General features: G+C 40.1%; 1 protein-coding gene across 6 annotated transcripts in view; it reads left to right on the forward strand.

Annotated features, from left to right (window-relative positions):
- Positions 1-327: 327 nt before the first annotated feature.
- The window catches only part of LOC113030416 (connector enhancer of kinase suppressor of ras 2-like), a 31,340-nt gene continuing 4,838 nt past the window's right edge, over positions 328-26,829 (forward strand). The window contains exons 1-18 of one of the 6 annotated variants that reach the window (XM_026181848.1): positions 328-884; positions 6,011-6,174; positions 8,575-8,777; positions 9,836-9,941; positions 10,849-10,890; positions 10,982-11,101; positions 13,150-13,209; positions 13,331-13,399; positions 17,269-17,415; positions 18,789-18,922; positions 21,683-21,885; positions 22,073-22,162; positions 22,923-23,113; positions 23,212-23,260; positions 23,394-23,572; positions 23,669-23,742; positions 26,101-26,172; positions 26,405-26,475. In XM_026181848.1, coding sequence (XP_026037633.1) covers positions 821-884; positions 6,011-6,174; positions 8,575-8,777; positions 9,836-9,941; positions 10,849-10,890; positions 10,982-11,101; positions 13,150-13,209; positions 13,331-13,399; positions 17,269-17,415; positions 18,789-18,922; positions 21,683-21,885; positions 22,073-22,162; positions 22,923-23,113; positions 23,212-23,260; positions 23,394-23,572; positions 23,669-23,742; positions 26,101-26,172; positions 26,405-26,475 — 2,038 coding nt within the window. In that variant the 5' untranslated portion in view covers positions 328-820. The remainder of the gene's footprint in view (positions 885-6,010; positions 6,175-8,574; positions 8,778-9,835; positions 9,942-10,848; positions 10,891-10,981; positions 11,102-13,149; positions 13,210-13,330; positions 13,400-17,268; positions 17,416-18,788; positions 18,923-21,682; positions 21,886-22,072; positions 22,163-22,922; positions 23,114-23,211; positions 23,261-23,393; positions 23,573-23,668; positions 23,743-26,100; positions 26,173-26,404; positions 26,476-26,829) is intronic. The other 5 variants (XM_026181849.1, XM_026181850.1, XM_026181851.1 and 2 more) reach the window with 5 other exon arrangements.

Genomic DNA, 26,829 nt, shown 5'->3' on the forward strand with positions numbered 1-26,829 from the left:
GTCACAATTTTCTAGATACGATTTTGTAGGGTTTTTCTAATTAAAGAATACAAGCTAATATACAAATCACTTTTAATTTTTTTATTTACATTTTTATTACCACTGCTTTCCTGTGGGCTGTGGTTGATGGTTGAGTGCTTTGCTAAAAACATGGCAAATAAGTTCTGCCACTCCAAAAGCTTTACATGGATCCAGCACTTCTTCTTATCAAAATCCCTTATAATCTGGATCCCTTCATTCCCGTTAACAGCCCCCACCCCACCCCGCTCGCACTCCTCCTGGCTTCTTGTGGCATTAATCACACCACATACAGAGGGTACACTCCGCGCGGTGAAAGCTATGACTCCATGTCTGTGTATGAGGGAGGATGCTCAGAGCGAACCCATCCTTCCCAGACGCCAGTGTGAAGTAACAGTCTGCGCGTTGTTCTCCGCTCTGGATGGTACTGGGATGCATTTTGGAAGAGGGGTCGGGCAGCAGCGACCCACCAGCATCCGAGCCTGACATGAATCACAAGTAAAAGAGCTCTTTCAAGCAAGTGAAGAGCACATGAATGTGCACAAGTCCGCCGAGCTGCACTCGGGCTTCTCACAGCGACATTTTGGACCTTTTGGACCTACCTCGATTTGTTTGTAAATACTCAAACCAATCACAGAAGACTTTAGATGGTCACTGAATCAAGCCTATTTTAATATCTTTTCTAATTTTCTTTCTATTTGTTTTTTTTTTTTAACGTTTTGGGTGGGGAGTTTGGTTTGTGGGGAGTGTGTGTGCGTGGGATTTTTTTTTCTTTTGTCAAGCGCGAAGACAAACTTCTACCATGGCACTGGTTATGGAGCCCGTGAGCAAGTGGAGCTCTAGTCAGGTGGTTGACTGGATGAAAGGTAAGGCATCAGACGCGATGACCATTAAACTGCTGCGCTGCAGTGAATCGCATGTGTGGTGTTGCGCTGAAATGCATTTCAACACAGACTGACTCGAGATGCCAAAACACCTGCTGAGCCTCGGGGTTTCGCCTCGTTGCCTTGCAGCTTCGGGAAGCTTTTAATCACAGCCTTAAATCAGTTAATCGATCTTTTTTTTTCAAGCACTTCTAGCTTGCAGACGTCTTGGCCCCCCACTCCTTTTAAAAAAGATGTTCTCAGATTCAAACAGCTCTACACGGAAAACCCGTCTATTGTGTCCTGCGGTGGTCATTGTTAACATAAGGCTGCCTCGCAGATGGTTGTAGCGGAGATCTAGTAATTACACACGAATGATTCCCCCTCTCGCTGGATCTGGGTGCAGAATCTGTGTGGAGGAGGAAAGAAAAAGAGGTTCGAGTTATTGACCAGGCTTTGCATGTGCACAGAATAAAAACAGAGCTGGGAGAGCAGTACACTATCAGAGCTTGTACAGCCATCTGTGATATGTTTATCCACAGATGCTCAAGTCATTAAGAAGTCACAGCTGACTTAGATGAGCTTCTAGTAGTTTCAAAACCTCCCAAGGGTACCTAAATCCTGAGGCCTATCATAAAGATTATTCACTCAAAAAAAACAAAACAAACATAAAATCCCCACAAAAATCACTTAAATGCGAATCAAAACATTCCTCTTTTTTTTTTTTCATTTTTCAGGGATCCTCCAGCAGAATAATGAGGTTCAGTTTGGTGATGAAGCACTTTTAAGATTTTCTTCTTGAGAGAGAGAGACTGTGACATTTAGACTGAATTGAGGACTGGAAAGGGGTTAGATAGACATACAGTTGTTGTTGCAATTAATTCATCATCCGCTAGTCTCAGTACAGCTGTCGGATGAGCGGCTCCTTTGAGGAAATTTGTCCGCTTATTCAGGCTCCAAAGATCTATAAATGTCCCAAACAGCTGTGGAGGATTTACTTCCACAGACTGTCAGGAATACTTTCAGGGCACAGATTTCTCATTAGCCATGCTGCTTTATTGTCTCTTTGCATTACAAAGTTGGTACTTTGAGGGGAAATGTGATAGAAATGTAAGAGGAGACCTTAAACTCAGTGGGAGGACGTGATCTGCCTGTGTATTTGTCTTTTAACTCACATAAGCGCTCCTGCGATGTGTGTTGTTTTTCAAAGCCACGTGCTCACGTGTCAGGCAATGGCCTGTTTCAGATGAAACATACACATCCATAGGCCTGCATCTTTACCGCCTCAACACACACACACGCACATATGCACATACACACAAGCGAGCATTATTATTCTAAGCCTGTAGGCCTTTTCTGCTGGCTCAGATATGTCATGATTGCAAGGATCAGACGGTTCTTAGTATGAGTTGTGTATTACAGATTGTACCTCAATCTGATGTGGCCTTATAAACAGGCTGTTTAGGACTGGATGCTTGCTCAGAAAGGAAACAAGATCCATGTGCAGCTTTATTTATAGAGACACACAGGGATGATTAGACGCTGAGATGGGCTGAAATTGAATGTCCGCAATAGTTTTAAATGAGATCCAAGATGATCTGTAAATACGCTGGTGGCACAAGTGAGGTATGTAAAGAGCAAGGAGTGGAGATTGGAAACGAGAGAGGACTCTTCAGTGTCCCACATCTGACAAGTGGAGCAGAGACAGTTCTTGTGCCTAGAGCCCAGTAATGGTAATTTAAAGTGAGGGAGTGAGTGGCACGGAGAGACACTGAAACAGAGGAAACGATGGGGTGGAGGGGGTTTCATTCTTGTCTCGCATCCATTATCGAACCCGGAGGACTGGCAGCGTTTTGTCGTTAGCATTCACAGGTTCCATTATTACCATACCCGCTCCGTGATGTCACAGGAGGCCAAATAGGGGCACCCCGTGACCTTCCCACAGTCCCACTCTCCACCCCCTGTTAGTGTTTTGTGTGAGCTAGACGCTTTATTCCCAAGCTGCTTTAAAGAATAGATCCTCATCACAAAAGCGAAAAGAATTCCAGCTTGACTGGAAATTGGTTCTTACTAGGTGAAGGGTATCAGTGCAAACACATAAAATATGTGCATTTCAATGCAGTGTTGCACTTTGTACCGTCTGGGTGTTTTTAAACATATTTGTTGTCTTGCAAGGCATATCAGTTTTTATCTTTCAGTGCAAACCCTCACTGTCTTCTTGTCTAACACAGACGACGACAGCGATCAATGACAAGTCAGATCAACACAGATCCATAATAACAATGCTTAACCGCCCTAAAGAGCTCTCTCTCCTTACAATGCCAGTGGATTATCTAGAATGGAGATCATAATGTGTCAACGCTGTGCTTTTAATTTCTCCTCAGCGTGCCTGATAATCTGACTGACATGCAAGAGACAGGAAAATTGATGTGGCTGAGATGTCTTTCCATTCCACCAAAAAGGGATTTCTATTGCACATTGTTCTTTTGCATAAGGCTTTCAGCAAAATATGAAACAAAACATGGCAGATTTCAATGGAAAAATAGAGAATAGAGACTATTAGTGCCATTTTGTGCCATGTTCCCCTTTTATTTATAGTAAAAATCATTTATACAGCACATATCCACAAGATGCTTTATAATGTCATTTAGAAATGTGAAACGCTCTGGGAGTTATAAAATGCTAAAGTAGCTGATAACTTCACCAGCTCAATATCTCATGCTAGCATGTAGTCACTTTTTGCAAACTATCATGTTCTCCCTTTTCTTATTTCTTTATATTACCCCACGGTCAGCGAGAACCCCTGCCGAAAAACCTGCTTTGTGGTTTCTATGGCAACATGGGGAATACTTCATTGACATGATGAGTCTCAATTAACTTGGTAAAGAGGCTCATTAGTTAAGCCTTTAAATGTTATGCAAAACCATGAAACTCCCTATGTTTCCTCTCGACCGTTTAGCTGCCAGCTAAACCTGATCTGAATGCTTGATGGGGTTGAAGCTTAGCACTGAGACACATGTATATGATTGGTCCACTGCAATAAAAAGACAGGATGAGGAAAGAACTAACCCTGTGTGTGTTAAAGAGAAAGAGAGTGAAAAGGGAGAAATAGGGCCTGAGAAGATTAAATGTATAGGAAAAGCAATACAAAAGCTGCTCCCTTGTAGCTCATTTATTAATGTGTTTGCTTGATCTGAAAGTGAATAAAACATAAATAAGTAAATGAGTTTCTAGGAAGCCTGAGGCAGAAACATCAATTATCAAATCAAATTTCATATAGAAAATAAATCAAATTGTGGTTTAGTTTATGCAACATGATTCTGCATGCTCGATTTGCAACATAATTTACATCATCGGGACACAGTGCAGCTTCTGAAGTAAATACTTTCATGCATTACAGAGACACGCCATCAATAACTGCGGCAGTCTCCTGATTCTTTTCAATGTTTAATGCTAACACCTCGAGGACCAGTGGGTTAGAATAGAATAGCCTTTATTGTCATTGTACAGAGTACAACGAAATTGGAGTGCCACTCCCTTGGTGCAAGTTTCAATAATAAATATAAATGTAAAATATAAAAAGTACAAAAAAAACAATCGTAAGTACTCAAACAATAGTATGTACAATATATACAGGATAGCAGCATTAATATGATGACAGTATGAATAGCAGCATAATATAATGACAGTGACGGTATGGAATAGGTTCAGTTGTTTTTGTGCTTATTTACTACGGTGATAGCTCTGGGAAAGAAGCTATCCCTGAATCTGTTTGTCCTGGTTTTATGTGACCTGTACCGTCGGCCTGACGGTAATAGTTCAAACAGTTGGTTGCTGGGGTGAGAGTGGTCCTTGATGATATTGCCAGCTCTGCTGAGGTACCGAGTTAAAGTTAGAGTTGCTTTTATGCACTCCTCTCCTAACCATTCAACCATATGATCAAGTCCTCAGATCAACCTTTCAAGTTCAAATCGCACTCCGGGGACACGCTGCCATATTAGATTATCACAAAAAATGTGACAGACTTAAAACAGTCTATACAAAAACTGGCAAAGATGATCTTCAGATCAAGCCTAGTTTTTTAGTTTAACTTTTCAAAAGTACTGGCCTAAGTATTAGCTAAACTGATAAACTGGAAGTGAGGTCTTACCTCCTCAATGCTTTGATCAATCAAAACCAAAACCAAGCGTGGTACGTGGACTCCAGAGCATGTTTGCAAATTTGTGGCTTTTACCATTATTTGGGACTCCAATAAGCAGATACCTCTTGAATTATTAGCCTTAAAACTAATTATGAGACCTTTCAACCTAACTGTAAGATCGTAAGGCAGTGGCAACATGTATTTTCTTCAGAACAGGTGTATGGACTTTGCAGTCCTTCCTTTGGTTGTTCGTGAAGAAAAATCACCACTGGGGATGTGCAATAAGCAAAAACACATTTTTCCAATCAGAGCTCACAGCCATGCTTTTAACATGATCAAAATAAGTTGCCATGGGGACTGTTAGGTCCCCTTATCACCTACTGAACTGCTCGGCCCCCTCATCACGGCTTGAGGTATTTTTTGAAGGCTTTTCTTGGGATGCTTTGGTAACAGACTTTCTTTTTTTTTGTAAGTTTTTGATTTACCCTGTGTATATACTTTTTAGAAAACAGTTTCTAGTCATACATTTCAGGGTGTCTGTTGACGCAGACAGAAGTTACAGAATCACTTAGTTTGTTTTCGTCTGCTGCACTTCATCAACTCTTTCTCCAAAAGATTTCACACCTGCTGCAGTAGCTGAATATGTAAAACAACTCGAGCACACCTACATAGCTTCTTTCTAGCTGAAAGCGTTTTCTGGTTTGAAGCTGAAAATGCAGCTCAGAACTGTTGACGAGGGGGAGTGTGTCAGATTTCTTGTCTTGACACAGACTGCTTCACACTCGCACACAGCAAAATACAACCTGTGCTCACACTTTACAGATTTACAGCACATATTCTGGCAAAGCAAGTGATATCAAGTCCTGTTAGAATGCATAATGCAAACAGTGGTTTCACAAGAAATCTGAAAATCTGATGCAGTCTGCAAATAAAAATTCATGCTTTTGAGCTGTGCTGAAAGTTTTCTTGTCCTTTGTGTTCCCCCAAGGGCTGGACGACTGCCTGCAGCAGTACATCAAGACCTTTGAGAAGGAGAAAGTAGGGGGGGAGCAGCTGCTGCGTATCACCCACCAGGAGCTGGAAGATTTGGGAGTATCCAGAATTGGCCACCAGGAGCTGATACTGGAGGCTGTGGACTTACTCTGTGCTCTGGTGAGTCCAAGTTTCCCACACCATCTTCCCACTACTTTTTACTGTCACTTTGGAAAGTCAGTGCTGTCGGATGAAGTTTCTGTCGAACATTTGGCACCTCTGCAGCTCTGTGAAATCATTTAACAAGTCAGTGAAGATAACAAGTTACAGAATAAAGATATTTTCCAGTAAGCAGTTGATATATTTAGTAATGATGCAATTTCTATATTGTTATTATCACTGCAAAGACTGTCAGTTAACGAAATCAGTCATTCCAGGAATAAGTGGATGTAGATAGGATTGCTTTAGGCCCCAATTTTTAAACATCACAGCAAATCTACCAGAGTTACTAATCTGGCCAAAAGATCTTCCACAGGCAAATCTTACAACTGTCGTTAGTGTTGACATGGATTACTGCTTCATCTCGAAGGGATTTCTGCTCTTAGTTTCCCAAAACACAAGTTTTGTTAGTGTCAGCATGATAGATTGCTGTTCTGCTGATTTGGCTAATGTGCAGCTGGAGTAGCTGGAGCATAATATTTATTCTCCTTATAATATTCATTCCGGATGTTACTGCATACAGAGTAGAGACCTCGACTTGTTTCTAACACGAGAATGTAAGATTTAGGGGTCAGTCATGTAATGGCCAAATGAACGGCATTAAAATGAACGAATATATACTGCAATCATCAGAAGCATGGTACAGATTAAAAAATGCACTGGAAGCAGATTCTGGTCTCTGTGTGCAAATATGTTACATATAAAACTGGGGACTCATGAGCAAATATATCCCTGGAGCGTAAAGGGGCGATTCGGCAGCGGCACTAGCATGTCAGACGGAGAGATGGAAAGTTATGTAGCTTAAATAGACCACCAGATCAGGAAGGTATTTTTGGTATATGATGCAAGGAGAGTGACGCAGAGCAGCTTGAGCTGTGTTTCTGAACTAGCTTGGAGGCTTTGCTTCATTTAAGGAACATTTTTTCTTAAATGGAGGTTTTCCCAGGATAGCTGTTCCCAAATGTTCTCTTTTGTCCGTCAATGTGAACATATTTTTAGACCCTACTTACTAAAAGTGTCCATATTGGTGCTTAAAATTTGCAGTGAAAATGTTACAATTTATTTACTCTGGAAAACACGATTTGATTGATGAAGTAATTTATTATTGTTTTTTACTCTTTTACTCACTCTTAGATTATTTATAAAATAACTGTTTGAAATAAGGGACAAATACCGTTAAGCAGTTTGTACTGATTATGTTGGGGTTTGGAAACTTTTCACTTTATATAACAGGAACTACACGAAAGAACTATTTGGTGTTGGATTGGATGCTCAGTAAGTGTACTTTATTGGTCCCCGTGGGGAAAATCCCTCTCTGCATTTAACCCATTCACTCAGTGAAGCAGTGGGCAGCCATTGGGCGCCCGGGGAACAGTGTGTAGGGACGGTACCTTACTCAGGGGTACCTCAGGGTAGCTGTTCAGGGGAATCGAACCCCGACCTTCCAATCATGGGGCCACCACTCTACCTACTGAGCTATCCCTGCCCCACTGTAGGGGGTGTAAGGATGAATCATATAAATGCTTTGCATCTAATTGAGAATACTTACTCTGGCCATGCTGTCCAGTTTACCACAAGAGGAAATGAAAATGTAAAGTCTTTTTGTAAGGTGTCTTTAGCATCCAGCTAAATAATTTTCTCTCCTAATAATTTCCTTTATTTTGAGGGGTTTTTTTTATATTCACTTGCACATATAATTCCAGTATTTAATTCAAATTTTCTGTTTTTGAACCAAAGAAAGTTAGACTGCAGTAATATAAAAGTAAAAGATGGTAAATGATAAATGAGAAGCAGAAATAACAGAGACAAGGTGCAATAAAGTTGGACCTGGGTTTGTGTTAACTCTTGAGATCTATAGAAAAACTGGGTGGAGATTACCAGCCTAAGGTCACAGATGCAATCTGAATCTAAAGTCCACTCATCCTGCATCGCTGCACAGGGGGCCCTGCTTCAGCCCTAAAGCTTCTTATGTAACTGGGATTTAGTTTTAAGTCTCTCAGGCACTGCTGTATTAAATATGATTAGTGGCCCTCCTGCTGCGCTCTCCCCTCCCAAGAAACCCATGACATGATAGCTGCCCATAGGCCTACACGTGCAGTTAGCCGCAAAGTGTAATGAGCGCTCAACGATGCTCAGGCGTGCAAAGTGACAGCTGATTTCACACATTTTCATCATATGTGGAGCCTTTCTGTTGTGGAGCGTGGTGGGCTGGTCGGCTGTAGTATTCCTATTCATAAAGTGCTATCAGAGAACAATTGGTTTCTATCTCCAGGCTGGGGATATTCTTGGAATGTGTCACAGTGAAAGCAAACACTGACAAACTGGTCAAACACAGTGAATTTACTTTCCTCTCCCCTCTAGAATTATGGGCTGGAGACTGAGAATCTCAAAACGCTTTCTCATAAGCTTAACGCATCTGCCAAGAACCTGCAGAATTTCATCACAGGCAGGCGGCGCAGTGGCCATTATGACGGCCGAGCCACCCGCAAGCTGCCCAACGACTTTCTAACTTCAGTGGTGGACCTCATTGCTGCTGCCAAAAGCCTTTTGGCGTGGCTTGACAGGTGAGATTTGCAAAAAAATGAATTTAAACATTTGGTAAGTCATGTGTAAACATGTGGACGCACACTGTGAAAAAGGGCCCCACAGAGCTGTGTAGATTCAGGTACTGGTCCCATTTACAACTACATACACAAACACATAAATACAGGTTCACATGGACACATATTTATATGCATACTGGGTATATTCTTGCATACATTTCCTTAGATTCGTCTTAGATACAAACTTACAACCGTGCTAATTGCAAGCAAAAAGATATAATAATAATTTGAATTAATTATAAATATATAACTGACATCAAACAGGAATGAGACAGTCCTGTTTACATGCATTGGTACATGTAGTCTGATTTGGGATTTGTTTTTTTAACAGATACAGACTGGTTTTGTTTTTCTGTGTAATGTCCATGACCAATCATTTGACAAGAAAAGATGAGTAAAAGTCTTATATAAGTAGATTTTGACAGGGTGGCCAAAAAGACACCGAGAAAGTCTATTTATATGTCTCTTTATCCTTGCTTCCCTGTGGGATTGTGCCAGTCTGTGTGTTTGTGTCTGTTTGTGTTTGATGAATTTGGAAGTTCAAAGCTGACAACGTTCAGCAAAAATAACAAAGTGATTTGCTTTGCCTTTCCCCCATTATAGCTGACATGATTTACAGCATTCATCCCAATTAAAATTCACTAATCCGTGTTTCATTTCATGTTTGAAAATGCTTAATTGTTGACCAAATTGTACAAATAGAAACGTGGGAGTCGACGCTGCGTTTGTTGACAGTGGATAGGACGCACTTGTGAGGTTATTTGGAAAAAGCAGAACAGCAACTAATAATCTCTGCTCTACGTCAGCTGCTCTCGGCCTTAGGAGAAATGTGAATATTATTAAATGTGTTAAAAGCATTACAGACGTCACATTCCAAAATAAAAACCCCAAAACAGACTAACATAGGCAGAAATGTGAGGAATCCTAAAATGTAAAGGGAGAAATGCTGGTAAAAAAAATATGTAAAATTTACCAGTGACTGAGTCTCAAAGGAAGAATGATCTAATGGTTCATTCCAGGTGCTCTTTCTTTTTCAGATCTCCATTTGCAGCAGTGGCAGATTACTCTGTGACCAGAAACAATGTTATCCAGCTATGTCTTGAGCTCACTACAATTGTACAACAGGTAACAAATATGAAATGATTTATTGTATCATATCCTGTTGTACTGTATTACTTCATACTGTACAGAGCAAACTTGGGATCATCACAAAGCCTCTGTCAGAAAAAAGGAAGCTGATCCATATTAAAGTATAACGGCAGAATTGGAAAAATACCTGGTTCTTTGGTAAATGTGCTTATGATTTTTAAAATGAAATCTCAAAAATGTTTCTTCATTCCCTGCATAAATTTAAAATCTTTCTAAACCCTAAAGCAGATATACATTTACACAATTTTTTCCCCTTTCAGTACATCCTGCTTTTTTATTAGTTTTAGATTTTGCAGCTGTCAGTGATAATGAGAAGCTGAAATTGGACTTGACTACTTCACAACTTGTTTCTCATCTGTCAGATATGCTTTCATGTAAAGCAGCATCCTAATTAGAGCCACCTCAAAGAGTGACCTAAAAATATATTCTAAAGTGATAGAAATGATAGATGCTTATCATAAACTGCAGTTTCATTTTATTGTATCTGGGTCTGTCAGTCATATAGAGCCTCTAAAGACCAGTTAAAACTAAGAGAACTATACAGGTTTTAGGTTGGGCTCTGTGGAATATAATGTTTATATAGAGTTAAGAGAAAAATTAAAGTGGGAAAACATTAAAAGTGAGAGTGAAAGAGGGCAAAAGGGAAAATAATTGAAGGCTGAGAGAGAGGAAGACTGGCAGAGTGAAAGAGAGAGGGAAAGATGTGCCTCCGCATTGGTGATTCATTTGTTTTGTGTTTGTGCCTGCCTGTGTGGGAGTGTTGGGGGTTATAGGTGCCAAGCTGCTCGGTTTTTGCTTATATCCACCTACAGCAGAAATGCCAATAATAACTTCATTTTGACAAATTCTCTTGAGGTAACAGTGCTTTCTGAATATTCCTCAGGACTGCTCTGTGTATGAAACAGAAAACAAGATCCTGAATGTGGTGAGTTTGAAATGTTGTTCTATCGAAGAAATAATTAAACTAATATGTGCAAGCCTGAAGATTGTATTTATCCCTAATGTGTCCTCCGCAGTGTAAAACACTGTCTGAAGTGTGCGACCAAATTATCTCGCTCTCCTCGGATCCCATGGTGTCCCAGTCTGCACATTTGGAGGTTGTGCAGCTCCCCAACATAAAATCCACTGAAGGCTTGGTAAGAGTGACCCTCCCTCAGACTCTCAGAATCACACCCGTTTTGGGGAAAGGGGTTCGGTTTTAATTATCCAGCTCAGATTTTGTATCTCACTTTTTCAAGACTTATGAAATCTAGATTTGAAAGAACTTTTTTAAAGGATTTTTTTGGTGTAGCTTCAGAAACCCAGCAGAAACATTCATGCTGCTTTATTGTAAAATAATAATAAGTACGTAATAAATTCTTATTAGTTTGAAAAGATACTATAATAAGTCAACAAATAAATGACACATTTTATGTAGACTACATAGCCACATAGCTGATTAACTAATAATTACAGGAAAGGCAGAAATTTGTAGGTATTTCTTAGGAGTGGTTCATCTATCACACAGTAATCCCAGGCATACACACCTTGTACTTCACTATACGTAACAAGGCGTACATAACAAATACACATAACAAGTATTTCAATATACTTTTCACAAACTTGAAATATACTTAAAATATCAAGATGTTAAATTGTTTTTCAGGTTTGATGAACACAGGGAAAAGCCAAAACAGTAAAGTACAAAACTTACTAATGTGAATCGTACTAATGACGATTAAACAGCATGACAGAGTATTTTGTTTTATACAAATATGGCATGTGCAAATTCTCTTAAGCGTTTCTCTTACTCACTGCGAACATATTTCTGCTCAAGCCCAGTACTAACTTTGCCTGATTTTCCAGTTAAAGTTTTTATAAATACAGTTTTCTAATGGAACAGCACACACTTACTTTTTGAAGCATACAGAGGCTATTTTCATTAAAGGCTTGGTCAAGCCTGACTACAGCTGTATATATATTTGGTTATCTGTACATACCTGTAGAGGCATCAAGAAGTAGGCATACAATTTTTCTTTTGATTACTTTTTTTTGTCATATCTATCTCTGGAATTTCAACTTGGGGATAATAATGTCATGTCAAGTTTTCTGGGAATGACCAAAATTGCATTTCAAAGCAAACAGAACATCTGAAATATGGATTGTGGATTTTAAACCTTGCGTGCTGCTTTTCAGCACGATATCTAATGTAACTCACATTAGCTGACCCCAAACTAGGTTTTGCTGAGCTGGTGGGCATGTGAGTCAGTGGATAAAATGTGACATAAAAACAACATATTGGCCATATTCAGATGAGTGAAATGCAAGCAAATAGAATACAGCAACCGGCAATTCTGTTAGCACTTACTTTTAGGATTGTATATAACTGTTTAGAAGCAGAGAATACTTTTCTTGCACTGTATATAAACGCTCCCCTTTGTTGGACTCCATCTTTGCACTGACCTACACTCGGGCACAAGCTCCTTGCTTGGGGCCACAGTGAAAGCCCCACCCCCCACACATAAACGCTAGCATTGGGCATGGAAGTTCTTTCATCCGTTCAGTGAAACCTGAACACAACAGTGGGTCAAGTAGCCTAAAAATAAACCTCTTCCACTCATCTTGAAGACTGGCATGCTGCTTCTACGTTTCTGCGTGTGACTCGGTGTGTGTGTGTGTGTGTGTGTGTCACATAGTTATGCATGTATTTTCATGCATATCTGTGTGTAAATAGTTGTGTGTTTGTTTGTCTTGTACTTTTGACCCCTTTTAGTGAAAGCCTTGAAGGTTTTTTTTTTCTTTTTGCAGCACCAGACTAAAAGTATTTGCAGATAAACAATCATTTATCTTTGATTTAATCTGCTTGCGAGGGACTCGTTACATGACACAAGTTTGCAGAGTGTTCTGTGCATTTAAAGAAAGTGCACCCGTGTGATATTTTATGACTTTCCTCTAGTTGTTTAAGACTACTGAAACAAATTGAGATGTGTATAAAAGCACTTTCCCTCTCAGGCTTTCACTGACTAAAAACCCAGATTTTCTACCAGTTTTGCACCACAAGCAGATTAAAACAAATGGAGATTTGCAAATATGGAGTAGTCTGTACTGTAAATGACTGCGGGGCTGAGCTGAGGTGCAGATGATGCTGACTCCTAATGCTGTGCTTTACAAGGCAGTCATTTACATATCTGCTATATTCCCACAGGGCATGTATATCAAATCAACATATGATGGTTTGCATGTGATCACCGGCACCACAGAGGGAGTAAGTGCAAATGTCTTTCTGCTCACCTTTGCAGAGTTTCACCTCACTGTTCGTTCACTATTTATACTTTACTTGAATCAGAGCTGCTTTTAATGACCCGGTCTCTCTGTTTTTCCATCAGTCACTGGCTGACCGCTGCAAGAAAATCCATGCTGGAGATGAAGTCATTCAGGTCAATCATCAGACAGTGGTATGGTCGTGTTCGTTCTCTGCCTTATTATTGTTGTTTTTAAAAGAAAATTTGTGTTATTTGAATTTGCACGTTATTTGCATTGCATTTGCAGATTATTTATGCAAATGTTTGTTTAATTTTGACATATTTTTTACATACATAAAGAAATTATGAATGCATGCTGTTGTTTTATACGCTCCTGCAGTTCAGTGCTTTTATGAGCCACTGCAGCTCAACTGTTATTGTCTAGGATACTGGCTGTAGTGTCTCTCGTAGTAGTTTTTGAGGGCTATCATGGGGTCAGTTGGATTTTCTGTTAAAAGCAGATCAAGAGGTACCTGCTTCAAAAAGGTAACTTGTGCTAGCGAGAGTTCTGTTTTCGTTCCTAGAAACTAGTGGTACACACACATTGTTTTTCTTGATAATTAGACGATTCTTGCTAGTTGCGATGCACCTGAATGCAACTACCAAATTTTAGCCTTCTTCTTCTTTTTTTTTAATAGATAGCAGAAAAGAACTGAAAAGCAGATGGGAAATGGAAATAATAAAGTGTATAATCCAGGCTCAAAGTGGGGATGTTGCTGTTCATTCTTTTTATTTCAATACATGGCTTTTTGACCTCAAATTGTTCTCAGCTGTCCCCAGATTCAGCATGAGCACTTATCAGCCAAAGTAATTGCCATTGTTTCTGTCAGTGAGAGGCATAACTGCACAAAATGTCTGTTTCTGCAGCGTACACAGCATGATGAGCAGAAATGAAAGGGAAAAAACTTTCAACTTTCACTTTTCCGTAGAGTGGAATTTAAATATAGCACCCATTGTTTAAAATAATTGCTACTTGTGTGTGCAACAGCGAGATTTATGATAATTACACAGCTCAAGTCAGATTCATTTCAGTCAGTCAAGTCACCCACTGAATGCAGCCATGTTTTGGAGAAAAAGTGGAAATGCAGAGTTGATTTTCATTTTACCGAAGCATGCGTCAGTCAGAGTCATGCTCCTCATGGGGCACCAAAGGAAAATGCAATGTATTCAAACAAAACTTCTACGGAAGCTATTTTAGCCTGTCATAGTAATGTAAATATTAGCATTACATAAGCCCAACACAGAAACAGCTAATTGAAATAGGGCCTTGAAGTATAGTATAAATGATTTGAGTGATTTTGCAGACTGATTTGCAAGACATTCTCAGCTCTTTCTAAACAACACGATTATGATGTATTGGTTGCCCGAAATTAGTATGTGGGGTAGGACTGAGTAATAGGTGTTCTCAAACAGAGGATGGACTCTTGCAGCAGCCTAAGTAGGCAATACATTACTGCAGTAGAGTTACATGCTGAGCTAAAACTCCACTGTTACTCATAAACATCGCTTAAACCAGCTTAAACATTGTTAATGCATTTAATTTATTATGGCACAGTGTAGAGCAACTTAATTACGGCTGATTGTTCACAAACGTTCCTTTGAGGGTTTAGAGAAACTGCATTGAACTAGATTTGTCTGTGATGGCCCAGATTACTGCCACCATCTCTTCTTACAGGAAAATGAGATAACAAGTCATAAAGAAAAGTTGTTAAATATCTTAATACTCAAGGACGAAAACACCACCAAGTGAAAAAAAACAAGGCATGTTATAAATAGTTGAGGGATTTATAATTAAGGCAGTAGGGAGTACTCCAGCAAAAAGACACAGAGCAGAGTTCACTGGATCTGAGCATCTTTTTTCATAAGAAGTGGATGTAGAAATGGCAGCTAAAGCAAACGAGTTACATCAAAGGAAACGAATGAAGAAAAAAAAATGCTCTGCCTTGTGATTAACTTGAAAACATGTAGAAAGACCTAAGGGTTTGCTAATTTGTAGGTTATTTTGGTGGTGTTGTGCACACAGAAGTAAATAACTCGTGACAACAGTGATAGAGTCTGGTGCAGGAATGGCCATTAAATGAAAAGCTTCAAACACATAAAATATCACATACACTATGGTAACGCTCACGAGTTTTATCTGAATTTCCAGTGAGATGAAACAAAAGGAAGAAACCAATGACTTGATGTTGTATAAGAAACACTTTAAAGCAGAGCATTTCTTTACCAAGTAAACAGCTTAAAAAGCTGAAAATCAGGGATTTACTGTTTTAAATAAACACTTTTTTGTCTTCGCACAGAAGAACATTTTTTTCTCTACCATAGAATAAAGAATAAAAGCAAAGTGTCTGTCTGTCTGCCTGTTCAGTCAGTCTATGTCTTTAATGCACTTTCTGTGAAGAATTTCTGTGTAGTGGCTGTAAGAGTGAAAAATTACTTGGCAAGGAACAAAGTGATTGCCAGGTCAGAGGCTGAAAAATGTCTGGTACTTCAGAGTGCTTGAAATACACGAGACATACTGAAAATTCAGTGCGGTTGACCGAGCGGGGGAATTTTTTATTTTCCTCCCCAAACTGGACCTGGCATATTTGGTTCAGCAGCAGAGAGTGTTTCTCTGGGCGGGATGCTATTCGTGCCAAATATCATTAAAACTGGGTTAAAGAGTATTTACATGGCATGCAGCTGTTCGCAACACACAACATCAGGCTGTACCACAACATGGCAGGAGGCGTGCAAGATGCCCTGAGGCATCCAGCTTTGCATTAAACATCATCATCAACATGAACCTCAGAGGGCTGCAGGCTGTGCTACAGTTGTCAACCATCAGGATCCATGTGCATTACCAAAATAACAAAGTAACAGCACCTCAAATAAAACAGCTCGCATTTTCTGGTGAACTGAACTTCAAAAAAAGATTAGACATAAAGAAATGACTTCAAATCGTGAATGGAAACTACCTGAAATACAGACAGTTAATAAGAAGACTAAATGTGGCATTGTTACACTGAAATATCAGCTTCTTATGCCTCCTCTCTGATGATAGCATCACTGAAGACATTATGTTTTAAACCCGCATCCTTCCCCTTTTCATGATCAGACTGTCTCAGGAATTTTTTGAAGAAATTTGTTCAGGTTTGGTCCAGCTGTTCATTTATACCATTTTTAAAAAAAACAAAACATGCTTTTTAAGCTCATCTGGCTCAAGAACCAATGAGCTTATGCCATGGTAAGGGGTCCATTGATAACCCATCCATTTGTCCAACCACAGCTCATAAGACTCACGCCTCCTGCTAAAGTATTGGTCAGAATTTAAACAAACTTACACACAATGATCACCTAATGGGTCTTTGCCCACACTCTTCTCAAGATTAATGTCACCTTTGTCCTTTTTACAGGCATTTTAACCTGTTAATTGTCATGAATCTTGAACTGGGTGAGCTACTAGTATCATTGATGTTCTGGTTGGATCCAAAACTCAAAAATTGTTACATTTTTCACATAAATGTCTAATAGTATTGAATGATAAAGTAATAAAGTAATGGACAAATGTCAAATTTAGTCAAGTTTTTCTGTAAGAACTCTTCTGGTTATTATTCAGGAGCATAACTCTGGAACTTAAGGATACATTACAACCATATTTCAATATTGTTCAGATAACAAACTTTAGAGCCCACCTATTAAATTCTATAATGATCGCTACATATGTGAGTCTACAGAGACAGATACTGCAGCATGAGCATCTGGCAGATGAAGGTGAATTTTTAGAAATGCAATAGCTTAACAGTCCATCAGCTAGTTATATGAAAATTTCTGTGTAATAGTAAAAAACTGATTACATGATGACGGTCATATTCTCAAATATGCAAAGGTAAACTTCACTAATACATATGGCAAAAAAACAACAAAAACAAAACACTCCCTGTTTATTTAGTCTAGGCAATATTTCCAGTTATTTCTGCAGTCTAAGGCATTAAAATGCCCGTGTGGGTTGAGGAAACCCTTATTGAGCTATTCTTGTACACTAGGTGGGCTGGCAGCTGAAAAATCTGGTGAACTTGTTGCGTGGAGATCCTGCAGGTGTCACCCTGACGCTGAAGAAACGCCCCCAGAGCACGCTCACGTCAACCCCTGCTCTGCTGAAAAACATGAGATGGAAACCATTAGCTCTGCAGGTATGATGACTGCCTTCATGCTCCACAGATATAGCTTTCATTCATGTCTCTGTGTGGCTGTTGATGTTGTTCGCTTGTGTTCATCTCTGTGCCTGTGGTGAATATAAACGTACAAAGCTAAACACCAAAAAATGCGATCACCCTAAAATAGGTAGAATATAAAATGAGAGTGTAACATGAATCTGCTTGTAGAGTAGCGTCCAAACTAATCCACTTGACTCCACCCACTTTGTGATCATAACTTTCGACTTTAACACTTTTTTTTTTTTTTATCAATTATTACATGTTTGTAATGCACCTTACAAATCTCAAACACTCTTCTTTTGACTAACTGATGCCCAGCATGATCCATACAGATTTTGACATTTCAGCCCTAAGTGGCATCTGTTGTCCTACTTCAGCCAAACCAATTACAATATTAGGACCGTGTGCCTGCGCCAGAATGGGTGGAAATGAGAGGGACGTGTATTAAAGTAGTCCAGCCTTTCTTTGAGTCCCATTCCAGAGAAAATGTTTTCTCCCCCTGAGGCCCTGAAGCGCAGTGCTGCTCAGCCTCCTCCCCCTTCACGTCCTCACATTCTTCTTCTCCACCTAAATCGAATCTGCTATGTCGCTGGCATTTTTCTGGGGCAAAAAAAAAGAAAAAAGCCAACCAGAGACTGTGGTGTTTTCTGATCTGAGCTGTGACTAAAATTTAAAATGTCAAGGTATTCTGCTAAGTTATTGAAAAGAACATTGCGCGGTGACTCATATAATGGTCTTATGATGGAGCACACAGACCACTCAGTGTTACATCTCAGCTATTGGTCAGCGCTGAGTTTATGCAGCATAGTTTGAGTAATGTCTTATTAGTATTCTATTGTTGAAAAACCTTTTTTTTTTGGAAGTCGATGATTTCTTGCGATTGGATTACATTTCTCCGACTATTCAAGTTAAGCTGACGATGTTGCATATTCTTATTCTTACAATACATTCGGCAAATTTGTTTTACATTGTGGTGCTTAAACACAAAGACATGTTTTCTTTAGAAAACAGTCTACTGTACATAACAAGCAAAGTAGGCTACGGCCAGATCCTCCTTGACCTGACTAAGAGGGATGACTAGACCGCACGCCAGCCTCTCTTCCTCTGTGCACCAGTTAGAACTAAAGCATCAGAAACGTACAGTACACAGCTCATTTCATGGTTGAGATGCTCAGCTGCACAGTCTGAACAGAGTGAACACTCCCGAACTGACTGACTGAACTGCTGTGAGCTCCAAATTTTCATTGTGTCGGTCCCTGTAACTGTTTCTCTCGCTCTTTCTCTCTGTCTGCCTTTTTCTCTGTCTTTCACACATGCTCACACATACACATACACTCACTTACACACAGCCAATCTTCCCTCAGAGCCCCAGCAGCAGTGTCGCTACGCCAACCAGCACTTTAAGCACTCCGTCCAGGAGGAGTAGCTGCGCCCTGCAGGACCTCTACATTCCCCCTCCTCCAGCAGAGCCCTACACCCCCAGGTGAACGCAGATGTAAAACACAGAAAACTTTGCTTGCTTTGCAAAAGCTTTCCTATAGAGTTTTCTGCTCTAAGTGTGACTACAGGGCAGTGTTTTTATGTGCACATTATGTACGACACAGTCATGTTATTTTATTGAGTGAAGGTGTACCGTTGTATCAACAATGGCAGTGAGAGGAGGGGAGTCTGTTTTAAAAGATAGAGGTGAAAAACAATGAAAAATATGTGAAAAAAAGAACAAAAAGGAATGCACAGTTCATATTTTGAGAAATCTTTAATGTAAAACAACCACTGACTCATTAATTACACCTTGCTGGTGCCAGGTTGGACCCATTTGTGCCTTCAGAACTGCGTTAACTCTTCATAGCATGGATTCAACAAGGTGCTGGAAATGTTCCTCAGAGATTTTGGTGCATATTAACTGGATTATATCACACAGTTGTTGCAAACTGCAAATCAGCTGCACATCCATAATTTGAATCTTCCCGTTTCACCACAACCCAAACATGCTCTGTTGGCCTGAGATCTGTTAACTGTGAGTAGTCAAGTCGTTGTCATGTTCAGCAAACCAGTTTGAGATGATTTGAGCTTTGTGATGGGTGGGATTGTGATTGGGTGGTATCCTGCTTAAAGCACCCATCAGAATCATGGTGAGCAACAATACTCAGGTAGTCTATGGTGTTTAAATGAGGCTCAATTGGCATTAAGTGTGCTAAGAAAATATGTCCCACACCATTACACCACCAGCAGTAGCCTGAACTATTAATATAGCATGGTTCCATGCTTTCATGTGAGGTCTGACCCTACTAACTGAGTGTTGCAGCAGAAACTGAGACTCATCAGAGCATCCAATGTTTCTCCAAGTCTTATCCAATTTTGGTGAGGCTGTGTGAATCGTAGCTTCAGTTTCCTGTTCTTAGCTGATTGGCAGTGGCAGCATGTTTTGTCTTCTGCTGTTGCCTGTCTACTTCAGGGTTTGATTGACCTCTTCCGCATACCTTGGTTTTTAAAAAGTTGCTATTGGCTCGATGCGCACTGGTCATTTTCCTCTGGCCCCTGACAGAGGAGAATTACATCAATATGGCATTTTCACACAGAGAAGTGGTGCTCCTTGACATTTTCTTTTTTCCGTACCAAATCCCAGCAGATCAGCAGTTTCTGAAATTCTCAGATCATTCTGTGTGGCACCAAACAGCCCTGCCACGTTTAAAGTCACATAAATAATTTCCAATGCTTGGTTGGAACTTCAGCGCGCTCTCTTGACTATGTCTACGTGTCTTAATGCATTAAGTCAAAGCCATGTGTTGGCTGACAAAATGTTAGGTTTCCCCAAGAAAATTGTTTGGTGATTTAAATTTTACCCATCAGTTTGATTTGTCAAAACTTTTCAGTCTAATTTCACCCATTTTTTTTTGCCACTTTGCCACTTTTTTGACAACTTGTAAATACATAAAAAGAGTAAATGATGCCATGCAATGAAATTCACAGGATTACCCATTTTAAATAGGTTAGTTTGCTGCATTCATTGCTATTGAATGATATCAGTCTGAGTTTTCTACTACAATATCTAGCCTAGCTCATTAGCTGTACCCTCTGCTGTTTGGATTAACTCTACAGGAATGAGTGGGACTAAGAGAGAAAATGAGACAGTGAGAATCTTTGTTTTCCTTTTTGTTTGGTAGCAAATATGATGCGCAACATTTGGATAAGCTTTACAGTGAAACTTCTGAACATGCAGACAGCTTGTTGCACCTCACGGTGGCTGCAGGTGCTTCTCCCACACTCTTGTCACAAAGTTCCCACAAGAACGGAGCCATGTCACATATTGAAAGGCTCGACTGGTGACACGAGTAATAATTAGTTCCTCCTCAGATTTCAGCTTCTCTCATATGCAAACAACAAACACAGTGCATCGTGTTCTGTGGATAAAGAAACGCTCTCCTCTGAGAGTCATAGAGAAATCGTGAATTTTTGACTGATGCTTGAAAGCTTTGATTTCCCAGGGTCAGCTCCAACACGCGACTACAGATAATAACTAATAAAGCTACACGATTAGTATTGTTTACCCAGAGATATTTGTTTCTGTGTAATGTTTTACTGAATGTATTGTCCCAAGAGGATGAATCTTACTTACTTTGGATATCCCCAAATGCCAAATCAGGCTGGTGAGCATTATTGAGCTAAATATATGAAGTTTGTATTTGTCCTCAGTGGATGCATGTTAGAAATCTCATGTTAGTGATCACTATTTGCAACTGGTTTAAAGAAAGGGAATATAGCTACAACAATATGTGTTATGAATTTTAAATCATGAATAAATACCATTAAAATACTTGGACTTGTACCATTAAAACCATCAAAACTGATAATAAATTGACCACTGCTGTTGAGAAAAAAAAGGTGTTGAATGGGGAGATGTGCTCCTTATTTTTCCCTGCTGCTATTTCCCTGATTATTTTCTCTGTGCTGTGCTTTGTTTGACTTAATACACGTGTAATTGCGTAAACACTACCTAATACCATAAAAACTAGAGCACAAAATGTGTAGGAATCTGCAGCTGAATATACTCCTGTTTGAGTAATGTTTGTTCAAAACTAAAGTACATTGGCAGTGGAAATGATTTAGCCCCAAGAAATCTAAGTATATACAAAAATATATATCTCCAATGGGGACAGATGGGCTCGGAGCAGAACAACGTCTTCTCTCTGATCTTATTCCAAACCCTGACAATAAAATGACTTCCTGCTTTCTGTTACCGAAGAGATGACAAGGGAAGTCTGCCGGATGATGATCCTCAATCAGATGTCCATGTGGCAGAGGGATCTGAGTCACCAAACTCCTACTTGGATCAGGAGTGTCGAAGGCGATTTCCTCTGGTGGAGGAGGATACTATACTGTACTGTTACGAGTACGACCAGAACCAAGAGGGTGCATCAGTCCGCAGGGGGAGCACGCCCACCTACGGTAAGACCTCTGCCTCATCTGAGGATTCACCGCTGTAATCGTGGGAGCCAAGAATTTAAAGCCGTGCAGATGTGACGTCTTAATGTTTCTAGGTGTTTTTGATTTGTGTGTGTGTGTATGTGCGTGTGTGTCTGTGTGTGGGGGCAGGCTGTGTAATATTGCCGTTCCCTGTGCCTCCTTGCTCTAGGGAGGCTAAGGCCCATATCAATGCCAGTGGAATACAACTGGGTGGGAGACAACGAAGACCTGGCCAAGCTGAAGAGAGAGAGCAGGAGAGGTGAGTGGGAGGCAGTGGGAAAGAGAGAAAAAGAAAGGGAGGAAGAAAGGGACAGAGGAAGCTGAGGTGAGTGGGAGGAGATCTCATAATATCCTCACCCTCTCAGATCTCCCAGCCAAAAAGTAGAAGGATAAGCTGGCCTGTCAAAACTGATAACATGCTGGATATCAGCTCCTGCCTGTATCTCCTCCATATGTTCATTATCTATCACAGCTCTCCCCCCTCTTCATCCCTCTCTCTGTTTCTTTTTCCCTCTCAGCTTCGCCGTGCCTCCGAGTTTGGATATAAAAAGTACGCTGTTGCTTTGGCAACTGTATAAATATATTTTCCTAAGATTTTCACATTTTGCTGGTGACTGTTGAGCTAGGTGGTAAATGGAGTGGGAGGAGACTGAATTGCTTTATTTCAGCCTCAAACAACGACTTGAGTGATGTGTTTGTTTCCTCTGAGGATGCTGCTGATATGTTGCTCCTTTGGGCTTTTCAGAAAAAGTGATGGAGCTATATTTATCTACAAGAGGCAGTATTTGGAAGTTTTGAGGGCTTCCTGCCTGACAACGGCTTCCTTGGTAGATGTTTTAACACTTTTCACATATTTTAAGTGGAAAGTCTTGAACCAAAGTCTTGCCGATAGGCAGCAGATTCGGTGTTTATTGACGTTAGTAAGAGCGTGTCGTTAGGATTTAAGGAAAAAAAAAAAAAAAATCAGTTTTGGGTTGTTGTGATGTGTATAATAGTCTGCCTCTGTTGTGTCCCTGCAGAGAATTCTCTGATGCATTTTGAGAGCGAAGACAAGACCTCACACGAAGACTTCCTCCTGGGTCGCAGCCTGAGTCAGAACAGGAGGAAGACCGAGCGAGGAGCCAGCCCGACCCATTACACACTCGTCCCTGCCCTCCAGATGGAAGTCTCCCGGTCCACGTCTAGCTCTGACTCTGCATCCTTGTATCACGTTAGTCTGTCCTGTCCACGAAAAGTGAAATCATTCTTTGTCAGAATCCACACCGGGATTTATTTCATGGCGTCATGTGTTTTGTTTTAATTTCGCAGGTTTTTGAACGATCCTCATTGCTTTCAAGATCAAAGAAAAAGGGTAAAGGTAGGATCATTTTTCTGGGATTGAATTTTACGTGCATGCTCACTTGTACTCAAATCCTTATATAAGCAGGTGCTTCATAAGTAGAGTTTTCTGAGCCCCCTCCTCTGTTCTGCTCCCCTGCTGGTGCCTGCAGCTGGAAGTCCTCTCACTTCAATCAGCAAACGGCGGATTTCCTGCAGGGACTTGGGTCAGGGCGACTGTCAGGGCTGGCTGTGGAAAAAGAAAGACGCTAAAACCTATTTTTCGCAGAAGTGGAAGAAGTACTGGTTCATCCTGAAAGACACGTGTCTGTACTGGTACATGAATGAGGAGGTGAATATGATCGTTCCCATAAAAGAGCAATTGATACGTTTTAGACTTCATTCTTCAAGCTGAACTTTGAATTGACTCTCTGTTTGCTTATCTCAGGATGAGAAGGCGGAGGGCTTCGTCAGCCTACCAGAGTTTAAGATAGATCGTGCCACTGAATGCAGAAGGAAGTTGTGAGTGCCTGTTTTTACCTGAACACCAAATATAAATGTGCATTTCTTTTGCATTTAGGCATGTCACATATTTGTACACAGCCCTATAAACATCAGTTAAGCGGTTATCTTCTGCAAACTGGTTCCTGGCAAGAAAATGGGCTCATTCTTAATGTCTGTTTTGGGCCAGATTTTATCTTTTCACCCGAGAAATGAGCAAAATATGTAATTTGTTTAAGCTTTTCATACAGCTCTATACTGAAAATTTAATGGACTGACCATTCAGAGTGGTGGGATCGAGTGCCTGACTCACAAATAGGCAATATTCTGACAGCACAGCAGATGTTATTTAGTTTAAGATGTTAATTTAAATCTGAAATTATGAAGACAAGAGAGAAATTGCTGAAGCAGCAGCTGTACTAATAGTTTTTGGTATATTACTACAACATGAAATATTACAGTAACAAAGATCTTTAAAAAGTCTGCTGACTGAAAATGTCACTGAAGAAGGGTGTGACACATTTTATGAGTCAAACTTGAAATAATTCTAAGAAATTCTTGTGGGGCTTTTTGGGCCCGGAGTGCTTTCTGGTTACAGATGGAGGGCTGGAAGCGTGATGAGTATGTGCACATGCATTTAGTAATTGAGTAAGAGGGGAAGGCTGTGACGTAGTTGATGATTGGGGCAAAACTGTAAGTTTTAAGATAAAGACAGGCAGATACGAAACACTGCAAACTGTGTGCAGGATTAGAAAATAAGGTGATTTCTATCTTAATTGGAGCATGGCTGCCTCACAAAAATTGCGTTTGGTATCATTGCATAACTACCTTCCTTTACTACAGTGGGCTTAATGGAGCTATAGCTTGTACTATGTTTTAGGGAAGAAATTTATTTAGGTTTTTCTGTATAATTAGAAAAATAAATTTAACTTTTGGTTATTTTAAGAGCTATTCTTTCTAATTTTAACTTGAAAGAAAAGAAAATTCTCCAAAATTTTGCTGGTCTAGACCAGGGATGTCAAATGACTCCAATACAGCCCACTGAACAGCTTTGGAAACTGTTAAGCAGGGCGTAAGTTTTACAGCTTTTCCTACTGATAAATACCTTGCCCATGACTATTTATGTTACACCAACATTTCTACAATTGGCCCACAGTAACAAAACAAGCTAACTTAATTAATAAATAAATAAATAAAACATTTTCAGTCAGTCAACAAAATTAATACATCCTTTATGTTTGTTTTTAATGTTTTTGAATGAGAGGACTGTCTAGTCAGTGTGCTACCAGAAACAAATAGTAAATTTATATATTTATTTCTTATAATTTAAGCCCAAACAGTCTTCCTGAGAGATTTCTGGCACTTGTTTTTCTTATATTACTTTATATTATATTTGAATATAAAAGGCCTTGGAGTGACTGTTGTTTTGAACTGGTGACAAATCAACATTTGAATTAAATTGGATATTTATGTATCAGGGAATTAATGTGTAGTTAAGTTTACTAATTGAAGTGTAGTTAAATGTTTCAGTGGTTTGGCTCACTTAAGATCAAATTTGGCTGCATTTGGCTCACGGACTGTTTACAACAGTCGAAATGATGTTTTGCTGCGGTTTACTGTGAGCTTAAAGAGTTAAAATCATTAGGAGTGAAGGATTAGATGGGTTTTGTCATAGTGGTACAGTAGGTACAATGGTTGCCTCATGGTCGAGTTTGAATCTGCGAGATAGCTGGTGCCTTTCTGTGTAGAGTCTACATGTTCTCCTGGTGCCTGCATGGGTTCTCACTGGGTATACTGGCTTCCTCCCACAGTCTAGACATGTGAGATTAATTGGCAATTCCAAATTGGCCATAGGGGTAAACCTGAGCATGAATAGGCGGTTGTCTGTCTCTCTGTAGTTGCACTGTGACAGGCGACCTCTGCAGGGTGCCCCCTGCCTGTCACCGAGTGATAGCTGGGATATTCTCTAACGCCCACAACCACGAATGAGATAAACAGAAGGATGTATGACTTGATGGGTTGCTGTTCAGTACTGAGTTAAACAACAGGAATATTACAGGGTTCGGAGTTGTGTTTAATAATTATGGCTCTATCTTAATTATTTATCTTAATGATGCCCTTCAGCTTTTGGGTTGAAGACTGTGACTGTATATAAATGGAATCGTACTTCATGAGGCTGACTCCAACTTGTGCAACTCCCCAAAATAATCAAAGCGCTTTATCTCATGACGCGCAGTCTTGCTGTTTTGGTGTCAGCATGAATCAGTATATGCACGGCCATGTGTCGGTTTATTTTTCCAGTCGACAGCATTCACATGGAAATGCGAGCCATACGTTGCTGTCCTTCTGCTTACGTGTGATTAAATATGTCCCTTTTAGTGCTTTCAAGGCTTGCCATCCGAAGATAAAGACCTTCTACTTTGCTGCGGAAAATGTAGACGACATGTCCCGGTGAGTTAATGAGGCTTTTATAGCCGTATTGCACACTCCCCAAACATTTAAACCCATACTGTCTGCAAACTGAATCCTCCTACTAATAGACTGCCCTCTCTGTTTGAAACAAAGTAGTTTTGTAAGTTTATTAGTCAACCAGTTGAACACACACACGCACACACACACTGGTATGAGATGTTTCATTGGATGTTGAATTGCTGTGCGTCAGTGCTGTTGTTCTCCCCCACAGGTGGCTTAGTCGTCTCAGTATGGCAGTGGCAGGCTACTCTGAGCAGCAGGAGAAAATGCGCCAAGACCAAGGTGAGATTAGTCACAGTCTGTGTTCACGGTGCTGCAAGAATTTCTTCAGCTGTTACAGGTCAACAGTTATATAAAACTGATGATTTCTAAGCAGTGGGGCGTCACGCTGTTGCTTTTCGATTGAGGAATTACGTACATAAAAGTTGAAACAAATGCGTGAATAATTATTTTGCCTAGTCTTCATTTGGCAGAGGTTTTGATTTGCTGTCAGAGGCTCACAGCAGTAATTAAGCTCCTGTCTTTACTGTTTAGAACTGGAGGTGCAACAACTTTTGCACCACAAATGGACAAAACTGGTTGTTCCAACATTAACGTTTCTTTAAAAAAAAGTGACTGTAGAGATGACTCCATTTA

This window comes from Astatotilapia calliptera, chromosome 10 (assembly GCF_900246225.1).
Source record: "Astatotilapia calliptera chromosome 10, fAstCal1.2, whole genome shotgun sequence".
NCBI classification, from domain to species: Eukaryota; Metazoa; Chordata; class Actinopteri; order Cichliformes; family Cichlidae; genus Astatotilapia; species Astatotilapia calliptera.